Source organism: Rhizomucor pusillus, assembly GCF_041956525.1.
Source record: "Rhizomucor pusillus strain CBS 183.67 unplaced genomic scaffold VTP01scaffold_21, whole genome shotgun sequence".
Classification (NCBI taxonomy): domain Eukaryota; kingdom Fungi; phylum Mucoromycota; class Mucoromycetes; order Mucorales; family Lichtheimiaceae; genus Rhizomucor; species Rhizomucor pusillus.
This window is the reverse complement of record NW_027192163.1, coordinates 207,732-226,547: the sequence shown is the minus strand read 5'-3', so window position 1 is coordinate 226,547 and position 18,816 is coordinate 207,732. Positions and strand designations below refer to the sequence as shown.

General features: G+C 43.3%; 8 protein-coding genes across 8 annotated transcripts; 5 read left to right on the top strand and 3 right to left on the bottom strand.

Moving 5' to 3' along the window:
* Positions 1-1,288: 1,288 nt before the first annotated feature.
* On the top strand, positions 1,289-2,185 carry VTP01DRAFT_5297 (uncharacterized protein; the record flags this gene model as incomplete). The annotated part of the gene is made up of 5 exons (XM_069384073.1): positions 1,289-1,387; positions 1,535-1,622; positions 1,680-1,789; positions 1,841-1,975; positions 2,030-2,185. The coding sequence occupies 5 exons, from the start codon at positions 1,289-1,291 to the stop codon at positions 2,183-2,185; spliced, it is 588 nt and encodes a 195-aa protein (XP_069235530.1).
* Positions 2,186-2,790: 605 nt separating this feature from the next.
* On the top strand, positions 2,791-4,940 carry VTP01DRAFT_5296 (uncharacterized protein; the record flags this gene model as incomplete). The annotated part of the gene is made up of 10 exons (XM_069384072.1): positions 2,791-2,961; positions 3,020-3,159; positions 3,218-3,599; positions 3,661-3,807; positions 3,872-3,965; positions 4,031-4,170; positions 4,230-4,307; positions 4,363-4,566; positions 4,625-4,706; positions 4,765-4,940. 10 exons carry the CDS (start codon positions 2,791-2,793, stop codon positions 4,938-4,940), a joined length of 1,614 nt encoding a protein of 537 aa, XP_069235529.1.
* Positions 4,941-5,004: 64 nt separating this feature from the next.
* VTP01DRAFT_5295 (uncharacterized protein) lies at positions 5,005-8,116 on the top strand (the record flags this gene model as incomplete). Its single annotated transcript, XM_069384071.1, has 12 exons — positions 5,005-5,073; positions 5,142-5,296; positions 5,350-5,458; positions 5,525-5,814; positions 5,870-6,179; positions 6,253-6,369; positions 6,432-6,614; positions 6,667-6,806; positions 6,862-7,215; positions 7,286-7,518; positions 7,574-7,770; positions 7,835-8,116. 12 exons carry the CDS (start codon positions 5,005-5,007, stop codon positions 8,114-8,116), a joined length of 2,439 nt encoding a protein of 812 aa, XP_069235528.1.
* A 48-nt stretch (positions 8,117-8,164) lies between these two features.
* VTP01DRAFT_5294 (uncharacterized protein) lies at positions 8,165-9,297 on the top strand (the record flags this gene model as incomplete). The annotated part of the gene is made up of 3 exons (XM_069384070.1): positions 8,165-8,419; positions 8,472-8,862; positions 8,918-9,297. The coding sequence occupies 3 exons, from the start codon at positions 8,165-8,167 to the stop codon at positions 9,295-9,297; spliced, it is 1,026 nt and encodes a 341-aa protein (XP_069235527.1).
* A 262-nt stretch (positions 9,298-9,559) lies between these two features.
* On the top strand, positions 9,560-10,425 carry VTP01DRAFT_5293 (uncharacterized protein; the record flags this gene model as incomplete). The annotated part of the gene is made up of 3 exons (XM_069384069.1): positions 9,560-9,569; positions 9,636-9,732; positions 9,795-10,425. 3 exons carry the CDS (start codon positions 9,560-9,562, stop codon positions 10,423-10,425), a joined length of 738 nt encoding a protein of 245 aa, XP_069235526.1.
* Positions 10,426-10,837: 412 nt separating this feature from the next.
* Positions 10,838-13,053, bottom strand: VTP01DRAFT_5292 (uncharacterized protein; the record flags this gene model as incomplete). Its single annotated transcript, XM_069384068.1, has 9 exons — positions 10,838-10,916; positions 10,982-11,113; positions 11,173-11,408; positions 11,472-11,630; positions 11,697-12,017; positions 12,090-12,512; positions 12,570-12,649; positions 12,710-12,905; positions 12,964-13,053. The coding sequence occupies 9 exons, from the start codon at positions 13,051-13,053 to the stop codon at positions 10,838-10,840; spliced, it is 1,716 nt and encodes a 571-aa protein (XP_069235525.1).
* Positions 13,054-13,321: 268 nt separating this feature from the next.
* On the bottom strand, positions 13,322-15,909 carry VTP01DRAFT_5291 (uncharacterized protein; the record flags this gene model as incomplete). Its single annotated transcript, XM_069384067.1, has 11 exons — positions 13,322-13,837; positions 13,902-14,227; positions 14,283-14,370; positions 14,434-14,499; positions 14,568-14,972; positions 15,042-15,077; positions 15,139-15,177; positions 15,244-15,342; positions 15,403-15,576; positions 15,655-15,738; positions 15,814-15,909. 11 exons carry the CDS (start codon positions 15,907-15,909, stop codon positions 13,322-13,324), a joined length of 1,929 nt encoding a protein of 642 aa, XP_069235524.1.
* A 2,330-nt stretch (positions 15,910-18,239) lies between these two features.
* Positions 18,240-18,741, bottom strand: VTP01DRAFT_5290 (uncharacterized protein; the record flags this gene model as incomplete). Its single annotated transcript, XM_069384066.1, has 2 exons — positions 18,240-18,514; positions 18,582-18,741. 2 exons carry the CDS (start codon positions 18,739-18,741, stop codon positions 18,240-18,242), a joined length of 435 nt encoding a protein of 144 aa, XP_069235523.1.
* Between the last annotated feature and the right edge of the window lie 75 nt (positions 18,742-18,816).

Sequence of the window (18,816 nt, the reverse complement as noted above, 5' to 3'; positions counted from 1 at the left end):
GAGTTGTATACGATATATTGGTATGCTCAGATGGAATATCACGATGAAGAGATATGTATGAGAAAGTGCATTTGTATCTACGTGACAACAATGTGAAAAATCGATAAGTAACGTCTATATGCTGCTTTTATCAAAGCTCGTACTTTTGGTTCAAATGCTGTACAGCAAACAAGTGAGAGTTTTAGGCATATTATACAAAAGGAATATTGATTAGGTGAACTTGCACTATATATTTATGAATTCGAAGGCATGTACGTGCTGTGTGATCTGATAAACTGTATAATTGATTTGCAAGCAATTCACGTGATCCAGAATCGCATAATTTTTGTGGAAACTGTACACTCACCCTTGATTGGAGTACTTCTCGAATGAGTATATCAGGAATTATGAATGTGTCAAATATATGTCTAATAATATTCAGAGTTCTCTTCTTGCTTTGCTTGGATTTCTTCATCACGGTGGAGTCAAAATCTCGAGATTTAGACATTGGAACGCTGTAGCAGGATTATAATGGTCATAGACGTAGTGATACCATCGATAGAGAACTCGGATGTTGTTTTGTTTATTTCGTTGGTACATAATGCAATTATGAGGATATGTTGTTTCGCGAGTGTTGCTCTCCAAAGCCTTTTGCAGCTTTTACAGAGCGCGAGACACCTTCAGCAGGTGCACTGGAAATATCCAAGATCTTTTTTGCATCATTAGGCATGGTAATTTGGATGGGCCAAGAGAAGGAAACTAGCTACTTGTGTCATAAATAGGAAATCAATTAACAGAAGTAAACTATTGATGATATAGAGATAAGTGTTACAGGCTAACATAGATTTTGTGTATTTATCAATCTGGAGACTGCGACCCAAGATATGCAATCATTGGCGTGATCCGCCATAAAAAATTCGAGTGCGGCGCGCCCGCATCGGGCTTGCGGATTGCTCCAATCTTTTTGGCTTCCGACTCCAAGGCTACCTGCACTTTCTTCCTCCCCAACTTCCTCTCTCTCTGTGTTCACGGCTATACCTGAGCACCTCGTTAGACTCGCTCCTGATTCCCGCCTCCAACGTAATAGTAAGTCATTTCTGTGTGATTGGGAAGCGCAGATGACGAGTTGCATTTGGCAATTCGGAATGATATGACGACTGCGCCAACAGGGGTGCTGAGCACAAAAGCATGCTAACCACATTCTACGAAACCCTCTATTGTAATTTTACCCATGAAGGTAGTGCGTGTGCGCGTTCTCGTGCAATAGTTGCTAGGTTACTAAGCGTTTGTATTTTGCAGGTACCAAAAGATGTCAGCCGAGTTAAGAAGAAAGCTTGTTATTGTTGGTGACGGTGCATGTGGCAAGACTTGCTTGTTGATTGTGTTCTCGCGAGGCACTTTCCCCGAGGTAAATGATCTGGCTACGGCTGTGTAATGGAAAGGAGCTGGTGGAAATGGAAGCCTTATTGCGTAAAGCGGTCGGAGTTCCAGCTGCAATGCATTTTAATTCGCTGCAACCGAAAAGCTAATACATGACATGTTACTATTTCGCTAGCTGTACGTTCCCACTGTCTTTGAAAACTACGTAGCCGACGTTGATGTAGACGGAAAGCGCGTTGAACTTGCTCTGTGGGATACCGCAGGTTAGCGTTATCACAGACCCATCACATCGCATTGCTCTAACTTTAGTCGTCTCGCAGGCCAAGAAGATTACGACCGTCTTCGTCCCCTGTCCTACCCAGATTCTCATGTGATCCTTATTTGCTTTGCTGTCGATTCTCCTGACTCTCTTGATAACGTTCAAGAGAAGGTAAGCCTTAGAATTGTCTGCAGGTGAACTGTCCTAAACATTGTGTTGTAGTGGATTTCCGAAGTAATGCATTTTTGCCATGATTTGCCGATCCTTCTTGTCGCATGCAAGAAAGATTTGCGAAATGATCCCCGTACCATCGAAGAATTGAGAAAGACTTCTCAGCGACCAGTATCCTACGAAGAGGTTCGTTACGCAGCAGAGATGCCAAGAGTGTGATTGCTCAAAGGTGTGAAATAGGGTATGGCAGTAGCCCAGAAGATCGGTGCATACAAGTACTTGGAATGCTCAGCAAAGGATGGCGATGGTGTTCGTGAGGTATTTGAGCATGCAACTCGCGCTGCTTTGATGCAGAAGAAACCCCAAAGGGGCCATAGCAAGTGCGCAATTTTGTAAAATAAATGGTGCTCGAACACGCAATGTCCATCAATTCGTCCAAAAACCGACAGACTCTCTTTTCTTCTCCATGCAACATTCAAATGAAGAATAAAAAGTGCAGAAATATGTAATTCAATTTGACTAAAAGGATACCAACAGAACTTCACGTCAGCATCATCAATCCAAGCAGGGAAACGTGTTGCAATGACAGCCGTGATGCTTCAAGTATGCAATTTACGTTCTTCATATCAATGGCGTTGATTTAGCGAATTAGACGAGGGTTTACCACAGAATATCCGAGTCATTTATCGGTCAAATTATACTTATCTTCAACTTGAAATAATATATGGCACATAGGTGGTAAATACCATAGCGCTTGGGAAAAAACCACTTCAGTTCTTTCCTTCTCTAGGCAACCATCCCGAAATCTTCTACATTGCTTCACCTTGGCTGAAAGTAATCGGTCAAGAACAGAAAATAACCATCATGTTATTTGGCACTAGACTTTCTACTCTGCTATATGTGTATATTCGTTACAGCGGAGATGCATGTTTGTAGATACGTGATACAACTGATGCATTGATGCAGATCTTGAGGGCAGCACGCTTGGCTTTCCCACACAAATGTACTCACGAAGCATACGGACGCAGGCCATCCTGCACTGGAGAACTGGATCGCGTAATGTCGGTACAATTGGCTCCAGAAGATGCTGGCAGAGTACCATATCAAAGACGTTGACGCCTTTGACCAGCACAAAGCACTCGTTCCTGAAACGGAATGACAATTTCAAGAAGGTAGAGTTTAGCTTATCACGCCTATTAGTTTATGCTGCTAAAGCTGAAAGTGATACAGCTCGAAGCACGGGATGTAGAGTATTTCCAATCCGTTTTATCTGCACGAAATGTGATATATGACCCCAGCGAGGATCCGGCAACATCAAATTTGACGCAATACAATGTCGATTTCTTCAACCTTCATCGAGGCGCATCTACGTAAGCATTGCCTTTTAAACGAAATGATATATACATGCGTCTTACATGCAGGTCACAGACTATGCTTGTTTCCCACCGAAACCGAACAAGTGTCAGCCATCTTGAAATATTGCAATGAGCAACGATTGGCTGTTGTTCCTCAAGGTGGCAACACAGGTGTCAGTGGTGGTCAATGCCCAGTTTTCGACGAGATTGTAGTCAATACATCCAAGATGAATAAGATTCGCTCGTTTGATGAAGTATCGGGCGTTGCGGTCGTTGACGCTGGAGTCGTGCTTGAAGCACTAGACAATTATCTTGCTCCATTGGGATACACCGTCCCTTTGGATTTGGGAGCCAAAGGTTCATGTCAGCTCGGTGGCAACGTTAGCACAAACGCTGGTGGACTGAGATTGATGCGGTTCGGAAACCTTCACGGCAGCGTACTTGGTCTTGAAGTGGTAAACCCTATTCAAATTTGTAATAAGAGAAAGCTTGCCATGCCCATCTTGTGTTTCTTAGGTCCTTCCTGACGGAACTGTGTTGGATAATCTGTCCACTTTGCGAAAAGACAACACTGGCTACGATCTGAAGCAGCTGTTTATCGGAGCCGAGGGAACTCTAGGTCTAGTTACTGGCGTGTCGTTGCAGACACCCAGGAAAGCAAAGGTAATCACTCACATGTGATACAGAATTAATGCAACAAGTAATGCTAAGTAATTGGTCGCAATAGTCAGTAAACGTCGCAATGCTGGCGCTGGATTCATTTGAAGACGTTCAGAGAGCCTTTATTATGGCTAAGGAAGACCTATCTGAAATTCTATCTGGTAATGATTAAACTTGCAAGACAATCAACGCGATGAAAACTCTTAACAGCGAAAATGTTGGTTAGCATTTGAATTTTGGGACCATGATTCCGTCGGCGTCGTGCAGTCTGTGATGATGCCTGATGTAGCATATCCGATTGAGGCAAAGTCAGATTTTTACGCCTTGTTAGAAACTCAAGGAAGTCGCTCTGATCACGATCAAGAAGTGAGTCGAAGATGGTTGATGATCACTGTTAAAATCCAATATTTACATATACCCATAAGAAAATAGACGCGTATCTTGCTCGCTTGCTTGAACAAAACGTCGCTCACGATGGTGTGATGGCTCAAGACGAGAAACAGGTTAGGCGGATATCAAGCAATATCAAATATTACTTTGTGACTAACACGAAACAAGTCGCGAGCTTTATGGGCATGGCGTGAAAAAATCCCGGAAGCTATTACCAACTCTGGCACTGCCATGACATACGACGTCGCTATGGAAGTACCTTTGCTCTACAAAATGGTAGAAGATGCTAAAAGGCATTTCGGCGAACGAGGTCTGTTGGGTTACGACAAGATGTATTACAACGTCTTGGGATTTGGACATGTTGGAGATGGTGTACGTACCACCTAAAAAGTGCTGGAGAATCAAGGTAGATATTCACCGTTTTGCATAGAACTTGCATATAATGGCCAATCTGCATGGTTTTGATCACGATGGTCAAGATGACATGGATGAATTTGTATATAATTGGGCTAGTAAGTTTGCTAACAAGCTTGAATACCAGAATATACGACTGAACAACAATGCTTGTAGTCAAATACAAAGGATCAATTACTGCAGAGCATGGTGTTGGTGTCTCCAAGGTTGACTACATGACGCGTTGTAAAAGTGATGTGCAGCTTCGTTTAATGCGTGCTATAAAGGACATGTTTGATCCAAATGGCATCATGAACCCTTATAAAGTTGTTCCAGAAATAGCAAAGAAATAATAAAAAGAACAATAGAGGGAAGTAGAAGCAATATGTAAATGAGAAGTTCGAGTTTTCTGTAAAAATGGCTGTGCAAAATTGTAAATACAGTGCTGCTACTGCCTTGGATGAAACCATGATCATTACGACTAATGTAAGTTACTGTGGCCTGGTCGCGTTGCCTTTTTGCGGAGTTTAACCATCAACAAATTGCATAGAAAGCGGCATGCACGCTCAGTGAAGAAAACTTTCGACGCCGTGCAAGGCGACGCCATGAGTGTATATAATTATGTGGCCACTGCGCAGAAGCCAACAGCTGTGCGTTTTTCATTGAAAGGAAACTTTACGAGATCGGACGATGTGGATCTGATCGTCGTGTAAGTACGCGCACCGCCTAGCCTTACAAGATCCTGATAGATCAATGTTACAGGAAACGCAACTACATTGAAGTATACCGAGTTGACGGCGACAGCTTATCGTTGCAGCTGGAGTTCGATTTATATACTCTTATTGAGTCTATAGAAATCTGTCGACTACCTGTATGATACATCGAACCTATGGTTGGATACTCTATATTTGCAAACTCACTCCAAAGTGACATACAGGATCAACCGCTCGATTCGCTCTTCGTTTTAACCAATGATCTCAGCTATTGCATCTTGAGCTACAACCCCAACACCCAGTCTGTCGTCACAGAAAGTTCAGACAGTCTAAAGCTCGAAGCTGCACGCGTTGTAGATCAACCGAAAATGGCAGTCTTGAAGGAGCATGAATTATGCATCGTGAATCTTTACAGCGGATATCTCCATGCAGTTCCAACACGAAAGAGCAACTATAAAACCACTGCACATGACAATGGAAGCTCCAAAACGCTTCCCGGTACGTTTTCAGCAAAGTAAGTGAAGATATGGGTTGCAGCAACAGAATTCCTATTCAACCGTCATTGTAAGAATCGACGAGCTGGCGATTATATCCATGGTACCTATCTCTGGAGTAGGACGACCTACCGTGGCTATTCTGTACCAAGATCATCAAGAACGAAAAAAAGTCAAGCTCTACCGGATGCAGCGCCCCGGCGCGATGATAACCAGCCCACCTGAACTTTTCAAAGCAAATGCTCAGCCGAGTGACCATATGCTTGTCCCGGTTGACGCATCAGTTGGAGGACTTTTGGTTATTGGGGAATTCATGATCACTTACTTTGATCTCAAGGGTTCAACTTTGGGAGTTAGTATGCGATCGTCACAGATTACTGCGCAAGTATTGTCCGAAACAAGCTATGATTCTGTATATTAGACTTACTGTAGTCGTTTTTTCTTGCAGCTGCTGTCAGCTACCGGGTTTGACACTACGATACTTGATAGGGGATCAATCAGGAACTTTGCAAGTCCTGACGCTGGCAAAAACTGGACCGAAAGTAACAGATCTGCGCTTGGATCCTGTCGGTGAGGTAACTATAAGATGACGCCGGTGACCAGGAGAATACGATTGTAATTATTGTTTTGAAATCAGATATCTGCACCAACCGGTCTCGTCCCATTTGGTCAGCAAAAGCTTTTCGTCGGATCAGCCACGGGAGATTCGTTATTTGTGAAGCTGGAGAACGAATCGCCAGGTGTCACTGTCTTGGACTCCATGTCAAGCTTGGCTCCCATCACAGACTTTTGCTTTTTTGATTTAGATAACCAAGGCAGAGTAAGTTAAATGCCCTGGAAATCAAGAATATTTACTCACCAGATACTTGTAGCAAAAAATGGTGTGTTGCTCTGGTGTTGATAACGATGGTTCCTTGCGTCTTGTCCAGAATGGCGTCGGCTTCTCTGAATACACCTCTCTGCCTATCAAAGGTGTGCTGAAAACCTGGGCTTTATCGTGCATAAATAATTCGTAAGGAATTTTTTCCAATAATGCCAAGGCCGATATTCAAAATTGTTTTATCTAGGAGATTCCATGATACGCTTGTGGCCACAACCGATTACGAGACACGTGTATTTTGCATGCAATCCCCAGGGAACGAAGAAGAGGGTATGGAGGAAGTGGACCATTTCCATGGTCTTAAAATGGATGAAAGGACGCTTGCTCTGGGTGTTTCTGTAAATAATATGCTGGTGCAAGTAACTGCGACCGGCGCCCATCTCATACACCTAGAAGATGCATCAACTGCGTTGACTTGGAGACCGCGCGGAGGAGAATTGATCACTGTTGCTGCTGTCTGTGGTCTTCAGTGTTTTGTATCCTACGGCGATGGTATATGTGCCTATCTTCTAGCCTCTTCTGATGGTTTCGAACATATCAGGTATAGAAGCATGACATTTTTGATTGGATAAATCCGTGTACTAACGAGCACGATAATACCGCCGATTTAGCGAAACTCTCTTCAGCGATCAAGTTGCTTGCGCTGATTTCGTACCAGTGGAGGATCCATCGCAAATAGCTGCTACAAGGATTGCAGTTGGTCTCTGGGGTGGCGACAATATACAATACCTGCAGCTTCCCAGAATGAATGTTCTATATAGTGACAGATTGCCATCTGACGTTATTCCACGCTCGGTCATGTTGGTCACTCTGGAGAGATATGATTATGTCTTTTATGCACTAGGTAAGCATCTATGTGGCATTTACTTAAAACTTGTCATTTACCAGCAAATTTGTAGGCGATGGTCACGTTATCGCATACCAAATAGAAGATGACAAGTTCTTGAAACCAAGGCATTTCACAGCTGGGACACATACTCCATCGTTACATACCTTCAATTTTAACGGCACAACTTCTGTATTCATAGCATCAGATAACCCGGCAATTATACGAAGCACGCGAGGGAATTTGATCTACTCTGCAGTAAATATGGAGGTATGCTACAATGTCTAAAAATCTCGATTTCAATTTCCTACAATGAACTTTTTCATTTATCTAGAACGTAACATCATGCATAATGTACCGCAGCAGATCCTTCCAAGATAATATCATTGTAAGCACTGACGACTCTATACGTGTTGGCGTAGTCGATTACAGACAAAAGCTTCATTTTACGAAATATTCTCTAAACGGAGAGATGGGACGCAAAATCTTATATCACGAAGGCTCGCATACTTTTGCAGTTGCTACCTCAAAGTCGAGACGAGACCCTGATAGTGGATTTGAGCACGTCCAGGGATGGCTGCGCATTTTCGATGCACACACTTTTCAAGGCAAGTAAAGGGCCAAAAGAAACGAAGGCAATTTGTCCTTACAAACGGGTTTAGTTATGAGTGCCAAGGAGTTATTAGAGTCAGAAGTTATTGAAAGTATGACAAGTGCTACGATAGGCGGTCAAGAGCTACTGCTTTTGGGAACAGTCATTATGAACGAGCGAGAGCCGAAGCAGCTGGAAGGACGGGTTATTGCATATCAAGTACAACCAAATCGCACATATAAGTACGTTGATGCCGTCAAAGTGCCTGGCGTAGTGTACAGTATCAATCCTATCGGTAATTTTGCAGTATTAAGCGTAAACGGCACAGTAAGTTGGAAACGCAAATAACGAACGTGCCGAGTCATTGACGGGTCCGCAGATATACCTTTTAGATTCCCTCAAATTGGAGGAAGAAGAAGGACAAAGACTTGGGCTGGTCCGCAAGTCGCTTAATCAACTGATGGCGTTGTGCATGCACACCAAAGGCGAATACCTGTTTGTAGGCGACATGATACGATCAACTAGCGTATATCAGCTTACTATCACCGACGAGGGTGAACCTGATCTGACACAACTTGCTGCGGATTTCCATCCTTTCTGGATGACTGCGACTGGAATCGTGCAAGATGACATATATCTCGGTGCAGAATCATCATATAATATCTTAACATTCAAACGCAACGTTGAAGATGCCTCAACCGACCGTGTGAGCCAGCTTGAGCTGGCTGGAGGGTTCTATATCGGCGATCTTATCAATATCTTATGTGAAGGTTAGATTTTTTTTCTCCTTGCATATTTGATAGCTAGCTCACAATAATGCAACAGGATCATTGGCATCGGATATATCCGAGCACAGAGTCACCCAGAATTCACCGTATATTTTCGCCACGGCCAATGGAAGCATAGGAGCAATTGCAAGCATATCAGAAGACCACTTTGAACTGCTGAAAAACGTCGAGACTAATTTGCTTCGGATACTACCCAATATCGGCAACCTAAGTCACAGGAGTTGGCGAATGGTCAAATGCGATACGGAGACAGGTGCTGCGCAAAACTTCGTCGATGGTGACCTGGTCGAGTCGTTCCTGCGACTTCGCCCAACTGAGAAGCAAATGGTTGTACAAGGCGATAACGGAGGCAAAAGCTTGGAATGTACTGTGGCGCAGTTACAGGATTTGATTGAGAGTTTCTCCAGGCTACGGTGAAATGAAACCCGAGGAGATGGATCCAGCACTAAATACTTTATATGTCTATACCAGCCGAACCCAATCAAAAGGCCCTCATTTGCAGAAAAATCATTGTTGCAACAACTCATTAGGCAACATTACCCATATAAAGCCACCGACCAATAAAAAGCAAGATAATTTTTTGCTGCGGCAATTGACAAAAACAAAGTTTATAAGGGCAGGCGGAGGGAAGATATAAAAGCTACTCAACTTTCCTCCTCTCCAGCTCTACAACTTTTTAATGGCTGTCCGTAAGTATATATGGTCTTTCAAACTATTCGTAAAGAGCAGTGCGACTCATCGTTTTGATTAATCAGGTGCCCAATTTGAAAACAGCAACGAGATTGGTGTCTTTTCTCGTCTGACAAATTCATACTGCTTGGTTGCCCTCGGTGGCTCCGAGAACTTTTACAGGTATGTAGCTTAGTGGCAAGGTACCTATGAAAGATATCAAGTATACTGATCTAGCGATAAAGTGTATTTGAAGGTGAATTAGGCGATGTAATTCCTGTTATTCACACTTCGATCGCTGGCACTCGCATTGTGGGTCGATTGACAGCCGGTAACAAGAACGGTCTCCTTGTACCTAGCACAACCACCGATCAAGAGCTTCAGCATCTTCGAAACTCGTTACCTGACAAGGTTGCCGTGCAGCGTGTAGAAGAGCGACTCTCTGCCCTTGGCAACGTTATCGCTTGCAACGACTACGTCGCATTGTGCCATCCCGATATTGACAGAGAGACAGAGGAGATTATTGCAGACACATTACAAGTCGAAGTGTTCCGACAGACTGTTGCAGACAATGTACTTGTTGGATCTTACTGTGCCCTGAGCAACCAAGGCGGTTTGGTGCACCCCCGAACAACAATCCAGGATCAAGACGAATTATCAGCATTGCTGCAAATTCCTCTGGTAGCTGGTACCGTGAACCGCGGTTCCGATGTGATCGGCGCTGGTTGCGTGGTAAATGACTGGTCTGCATTCGCCGGCATGGACACGACATCAACCGAGTTGAGTGTCATGGAGAGCATCTTCAAACTCCAGGACGCACAGCCTACGGCCATCGTCAATGAACTCAGAGATACCTTGGTGGATACTTATTCTTAAATCACGAGTCGTCGTCCAGCACTCCTTTACTCCTTTACACTGTATCATACACTCTTCCAAAAAAATGATTTCATCCCTCAATGGAATCGATGTCGCATTCTAAAAAGCGATGTCGCATAACTAGAAGGTTCTGTTCCTCAATTTTGGCATATTTGAGCAATACATAAAAGTATGTAGTACGTCAACTTTCCCAGTGTGTATAGAATGATTCTGTCCATAAGTTATACTACTGTCTGTCGGGCTATTCGAAGCAAATTCCCTTTAATTTGTTTATTGGAACTATTGTATGTAAGGCTCATGCCCAGAATCATCTTGGCAGGCTTTGGACCTCTTAACACATGTGTATCTGCAAAATTACTATATTTAATCATCATTTGTATTACGAGCTACAGTGTACTTTTATTGACTGTAATCAGCGTGTTGTACGCCGTCCTGCCGAAGATGAAACGTTCATGTATCGCTGCCCAATCTGACCAAGCTGTCTCATGAAACTGTGGATGTACCATTTTCGTCAGCATAAATTGACGTGAAACAAAAGAAAATTGCAACTACTTACCTTGATGAATTATGAATTCCTGTGCCACCAAGCACGATCCGAACTCCCGGAGTCGTTGCATTCAGTTGAGCAATGTATCTTGCTTCTTCAAACGTAGTACCGCCGATGATGAATACTATAATATCTTGCGGTCTTTGGATACCCAATTAGATACAACGTGCTTCACGACACATGGGCCAAGTCTCATTTACCTTTCTCTACCAGATTGCAACTGATTATCCACGAAAGGATAGTTTGTATCTTTAAGCCGCGCTTTTATCAGAAGATCCAGCGTCTCGGCAAGTAACGGTGTATGCTGCGTGTATATGTTTTCGACACCCTTGAGACCTTTCAATGCGCTTTTTCCTCGAGACAAAAAGGTTTGGTTCGAAAACAAGTCATCTTGTCGTTGTTGATAGCCAGCGTATAGTAGAACGGCCGGTATTAGCTATTTCAAAATTTGAATGGACTGGACGCTTGGATCTTCCATTTAAGGATACAGTCAACTTACTGCGCTCTTCTTCTCACTAACACCGACGCTGTCCAGCATATCGATGAGCGACTTGATTTGGTTGTTTGGCATCCTCTCATATCGTAGAGCGTATAGCAGTACAAGTCGAACTTTGGCGTCCTCTGATATACGGTCGTTCTCAATCATCTTTTGTATACTCTATCGGCCGAAAAGAACAAGAACTTAGTAGTGAGATCCATATATCGTATGCAGAGTGATCCGTACCCGGAGATCATTGTTGTGGTTCTCGTTGCACGCAAGGTCCTGCTCCAACTCGCTGATCTGCAGCAGCTGCTCTTCTGATACGCGTCGACTCAATTCGCTGACCAATGCAACGTGCTTCGATACGTTTCCTGACAGTTTGCGGAACTCTGGGTATTCTTCGACGAATCGTTTCATATCTGCAATCGACTCGATATTCATGTTGGACTTTGTTTTCGTTTGATATTCGTCCACGTATTGCTTGATTGTTGCACCCAGATCTCCAAGATTCAAATACATGGACTTTTTAAAGAAAGGGTCTTGCTCAGGTGATAAAACGATTTCCTGCAAATTTCACGCATGTTACTTTCGAACTATCTCCTTTCCTAGGAGCATAACAAGAGTCTTTCAGCTCACCTTGAGCTCGTTGCGGATATCAGGCACATTAGACATATCTACTCGTCCATGATGAATGCCCAATAAGTCATGGACCATTGCTTGATATGTCCATTGCGTTAACAGCGGAGTTACTGGATCGTTGCGACGGTCAAGCACAAGTAGGATAGGCGGGGTATCGGGTCGACGAAAATCGAAGAGTTGACCTTCTTGTTGGATATTGTGCTGAATTTCATGCGCTAATCGCTTTGCCATGGGGCTTGCACGTTCGTAGCGTATGAGTGGTTTCTTCTTCAGGCTTAGGAGGACGGAGGAAACACCACGAACGGATTGTTCAAATGCTTCAGCGTTCCAGCTGGCTGCCGTTTCGCCAAATAAATCCCAAGAATCCAATCCTAATGAAAACAGGTCGCTGTTGATAGCCAGGTAATCTCCAAAATATTCCTAAGTATGGACAAACGATGAGAACGATGTGGATCCTCATCAAGGTTGCATAATTACATGAACTTCTCGGACCACTTCGTGCTCGTCTATTTCAGCCAAATGCTCTATATCTGCTTTTCGCATCGTGTTACTGAAATCTATGCGAGGCAACTGGTGAGCTTGCATAGAAATAAAAATACAACCGTTTTCCCACTTACACAGGTAGTAGTCGCCGTATGCTGGATCTCCTAACTCGTCAGTCAGGTAACGCAGCGACTCACGAGTAGGTCTCAAAAAGCATATGGACTTTAAATGCTTGATCTTATCCCGGTTGCGATTGTCGATGCGATCAATTAGGTAGCATTCCTTTGTCAGCAATGCAGATTGTGTCGTGACCAGTGACACTATGGGTGTCTTGGCTTGTTCGTCAGAATACCTTGCAAAGCACAATGCAGTTCTCTTCCAAGCTTACTGTCTCCATATCTAACAGTAGCACCTTCATGCCAGGCACATCGTTTATCATTTTGTCTACATAGTGCTGAACTGCTTTGATTACGTCCATATCACCGTGCCTTCGCGAAAGATGTGTGTTGTGTCACCACGGCGATGTTTGGGTGGAAAACCAGATAAATGACATCCGCATGAACTTTACTGAATTTCTATTTATTATTGTATTCGTGCAGGGTTTTATGCAATTTTAATGTACAGTGAACATTGATGTATGTGTGTGTGTGAGTATGTATTAAACAATGGGTATGAGAGTGCTCGCTTTGACCGTGGAAGTGTTAAATGAAATGGGATATATATGCAAGTTCTTCGTGGTATATAGTTTAAAACGTTGAGACGGCAGGTGCACTTGACACTGTGAGATTAGACATGGAGGAACGTTGCTGTTTGGCCTTTGGCATATTATTCGTTTCAGGCATCAAATGCGAACCACTCCATCTTCGGCGACCTGGCGGTTGCCTGGGCATGTCTCTGTTTGAATCCCTACTGATAGGGCAGGGGATGCGGCTGTTTTTCGAGATATAATCTTTCTTGGTGATTGTTTCCGCTGGAGGTGTAGGTGGGAATTTAGAGGATCGCTGGGAGGTCTCTGCCGCTGGTCCTGGAGGTGGTGCTGTTGTTTCAGATGGTGATTTACTGCCAGGTTTACCACTGCGACGACGTTCGCTCTTTGAAGATGTCATGGATGGCCCTTTCGTTTTCTGCGTTAACTTTTTGGAATTGCTTGGGGAAGGTTGAGGTTTCGAACGGGTCTTCTGTAATTTTGGCTTCGCTTTTGGTTCTGTGTTCAAGAAGCCAAAGAATGTCTGGAAGGCGTCACGATTTGCAATTTCGTCATTCTAAGGAGTAGAGCAGACAAATGGTTAGCATCGGTTCAATCAAACGGTGCACTCGCTATCTTACCAAGATATCCAGATATCTATCATCCTTGTACATGAATGGTTTGCCGGACACCTGCTCAAATTCTCTTACAGCTTTGTAAAGCTCATCGTCGTATTTTACCAATGTTGAGAAACAAGTGTTGCGCCATCTCTCTTCTTCGTTGAGCTGGAAAGATGACCTGAAAAGCCGTTCAGGGTCTGATGCAGATTGCTCAAAATCCACCATCTTTTGAATATGTTCTTTACGCTCCCGCATTAACTTGTCCACTATCTGGGCTTTCGGACCGAGCCGCTGGAGATATACCATGTGTTCATCGACAAGGGCATGTACTTCATCCATTGTATCAGCTACATCACGAATTAGCACCAATTACTTAAACTTGCTCGGTAGTTATTCGCTAACCTTTTTCGTGCAGTCGCGCGATGAATTCAGTCCGTTCATTTTGCGTGAGAAGAGCTCTATCCCAGAGACCTTCCAGCTTTCCTTTGAACTGCAAACATGTTTTTTAGAATTATCCCATGCTCCAGTCTAAAGAAAATCAAACAACGTTTACCTTGTCAATATACTCTTCTGCAAGAGCGCGCATCATAGTCTTGACATTATCGAATTCAGATTCCAGCTAGCCAGGCGATCCAAAATGAGTCAAAATTTTGGATGAACTAGCAGACTATAATTAGCAGTACGTACCTGTTCCAAATAAGCTTTGCCCAAGAAGCGGCGGATGGTGCATCGTCGATTTTCGGGTACATTCAATTCGTTCCAGATGGTCGAGATGCTCTTGATATATTTCTTGTACAGTGCCAAACGTTCTTCGTAGATGGTCTCTAAATCTTTACGCATTTTTCCAAGTGCAATGATACATTCTTCGGTCACGACAAAATCGCGCTGTGCTCGAACGTGTTCGTAATAGGCAAAATCTTTGCATTGCGTCTTAGATGGCTTGTCTTCGATATCGGGCTGGATAGGGAAATTTTCAAACAATTTGAACAAAGTATGTTCCAGTTCATTATCCAGATTGGGCTGAATACCCAATACGGTCCAGTAAAATTGGATGGAGCGTGCAGACACCTCGAACGACATTCGGCGAAGACTCTGTATGACAGGACAAGGTGACAATCTTAGTTAGCAAGACGCTTTCCCCTTGTTTACAACATTTCCCACCTTTGTTTGTGATAAATCACGCAGGGCGCAACTGATCTGCAAATCAAAGTTAGCCAGGAGGTGCGTACCAAAACAGTGTGAATAATTTCTAACTTACCGACTGCACTGTCGCCCAACACAAATCATCGTGATATTCCTGGAATGAGAAATTACAGCTTTCGTCAATTAATCACTAAGAATGACGTATCATAACGAGTTGTACCTCATATGGTTTGAACCTGTTGGCATTGCCCAATTCGCTGCAGAGTTGAGAGATAGTAGACAGCCACAACTTGATCCGACTCCTGCGTTGGGATATCTCCTACACCAGCCAGTATGAGCGGGATAAACATTCCACGGAAAATATTGCATGCATACATACATCACTTAGTCTGGAGTCTAACGTCGAGAGCGCATTGTACACGGTGATGCTCGGAGTCGGTTGGTGGTAAAGTAGAGGCATGATCTCAATCGGTGATATTCCAGTAATGAGACCTGACGACATCAGGTTTTCGATGGAAACACCTAGAATATTGCAGGATTCTTCGATGCTTGCCTGAATTGAGTGATATATCGAGTGAGCAAACCAGAAGACGATTCGGAACACAGCATAGTCGTCTCCAGGATTATATACCATAGTATCTTCAATGTCAGCAGCGAGGAACGTGCGCTGCAGCTTTTCATACTCGAGGAGCCGATCCAGCTCAAATATGACATGCTGTGGAGAGAGGAAAACGGGTAATAGCAGGCTCAGCAAAACTAACCGAAATAGAAAAAGTAGTGCAAAGCTAACCTGGAGTTTGTCATTCAAGATGTCCGGATCGCGAGGGGATCCCAGCGTCGACCAGAGACTGCTAATCTCGTCGAGTTTTGAGAGGACTCTCTCCATATTTACGGAAGTGAGCGTTAGGAGAATAAGCAGCGAAGCTTGCTGAATGAAATGAATATCTATCTTAAAGGATCATACCTTTTGTGTGACTGGTTCGTTGATTTCATTACCTTTTTCCATATCCCTCGTGAACAGTGTCTTTCCTCCCCCCTCTTCCAACCTCCCTGAGGGTCGAGCTTGCTGTTATTTAGGTAAACATTTGTGTCAGCTGAAACCACGACAACTGACGGGTATCCCTGTACGCAGGACTCAGTTTTTTCTGAATTTCCTGTCAATATATCAAGGCTGCCGGGAATCATCCTTGCATAACTCCGTGTGCAGCTCTTTGTAAAACCAGGATATGTCACAAGGGATTTCAATAGTCTCAATGTACAAATGAAAAAGATTTAATGAAAGTTCTTTATTCAGAAACAGTCGCACAGTAAGGAAATGATATCACTTGCAGACCTCTCATGTCGCACAACCCAACATTGGAGAAGAACTGTCAATTACATGAAATTGTCGCTTGGGAAAGAGGCCCCGCCTCGGCTTTAATCGATTGCCTTTCTAGCACTGTACATGATATCCTTGTAAGGGCTGTGACTAAGATGCTACTATAAGGGAGAACTTTTGCACGAAATAAATTATCATAGTCACACTACCATGGAGATCATTCAGGAAGTAGGGGTGGATATAGATAGGAACGATTAGTCCACAGTAAGTTCTGTTCTATACCCACTCCAACTCTCAAGTAACTTTGTTTGTATAGAATTTTCCTCAATGTCCCATTACCAAAAGCCCGTCAACGGTACCATAAACCTAGCGTACACATCATAGGAAGGCCTCCTCTATCATGGGAACTATGCTTCGCTTAATCAACACTTAAAAAACTGGCACTTTACAAGAACACAATGATTAAGACCAAAGTAAAAAGAAAGATGTAATTTAAAGATATATGAATTTATTTGTTCAAGGGAGAATTATATGGAATCAATACTTTACCTACAGACAAGAATACGTAAGAAAATGTTACAAACATAGAATTCAGAGACTTAAAATGAGGAAGTGGCTAATATCAGAAACAGGGTACAACCCGATTTCAACACGGAACTTCAGAAGACCGTCGTGATAATAAAAAGTTTTCATCATTCAAGCCACCGCCCCACAAGTCTCCGTAGCGTGGATGAGACAAATACTAACCTTTTCCATGATGTATGCCAAAGCATATATGCCAAAGCATAAAAATCTGTGTCAGGAACAAGATTCGAGCGGATGGCCTGCATTCATTGAAGAATTAGCAACGTGTTAAAAGATGGTAAGATAGCTCGAAGCGATCAGGGCATGTCAGTCCCTTAAAAGGTAACATCACTGCTTATCAGATATATGCTTGTCTATTGTTTGGAATTCATCCCTCATGCACGCTGAGCGCCGTCGAGCCATCATGACTTTAGAGTACATACCAAAGCCACTCCACACCAGGTATTTGCAAAGGATCATACATCATAGACCTACACTGAATCAAAGGATTAGTACAAATATATTCAGGAAAGATCGCGTCCAAAAATGCCAAAAGGTAGTGTTTCGCTCAGTAAAGCATGAATGGTAGGAAAAGATGTTGTCACCACCGAAAAACTCGTCTGACTCGTCATCTAATGTCATCCTCGCAAAACCTCAAACGCAACACACCCAACGATGGATACTTACATGCATGCAACCGTCAGCTCGGCTAGGCGTGCTTGCTAGACAATCGTCTGCAATGAGAGAACGCTCCTAATCTTATAGCATAAGGATGAGTGAATGGTTCCATTACACGGAAGGATATACCCATCGGAGGAGTATCAGTAAACAGCCATATTGTTGTCTTCAATATACAATCAGACGGTAATTCCAACATAAAGTTGATCATCATACACTCCTCGTCAGGGCATATCAGCTTGACTACTTACAGTCCTTGGACAAGTTACGCGACTTTAAAGAGTGATTGTTCAATCTGGGCAAAAGTTTGTTTGGTTAGTCTACGCGTATTCGGAACGATGAATTGTTAGACTGGAGAGCATCAGCAAAGAAGGTTCACAGCACAGTGCGTTCAGAAACTCTAGTTTGAATTTTCGAAACATCATTTGCTCTCCAGTTGCATTGCATATACGTACCATTGCAATGTTTATTTCGAAAGAAAGGGGAATAAAGAAGAAACTACGAAATTTCTCATACTTTATATACAGAAACAAAATTGTGGCTTTCGCGAAAAAAAAAAAAATGTTTCGGCGGCGACACAAAGGTCAGCAGAGGAGCTGGTATTCATTCTCAATGAAGGAACATTTTTTCCGCATAGTTAGTAGAACTATTTGTTCCTAGTCATTAAATATGATAGGTTCAAAGAAAGCGGTGTCATTTAAGAACTGAAAGCTATCAAAATCGACATTATCTAGGCCAAACCTTGCCTGCAGGACTTGCTCACTCACAGAGAGCGTAGGTTCTTGGGAGGTATGCAAATAAAGTTGAGATGTTGTATCATTTCCAAACATTGGAAATGCCTGTTCCAGAGATTGATAAGCGCCCGTCGAAGGAGGCGTCATAGTTGACACAACATTGGGCTCTTGTTCAGATGTATCCGTTGCTGTGTAAGCTGCATGGCCAGTAACGAGGTATGATCAGGCGTCTGTTACTCTGTATGTAGTCGATCTATATTCGACCTGGTATGTGTAACGAATAATCCTTCACTGCCGTCGCACGTCGCTCGCACATGGGCCAAAATGGCCGAAGGGTGCCCATGACATCGACTAGCAAAGAAAGGAGCCGATTTGTCCGTTGGCATGAAGGTGTATCTTTTGAGAACGATGGAGTCATGAGCATAGTTGCGGTAATGTAAGCGGGTGTGTCCAAAGAACAGCAAACATTTTCTCCACTAAGCGTTCTTCAGTAGCAAAA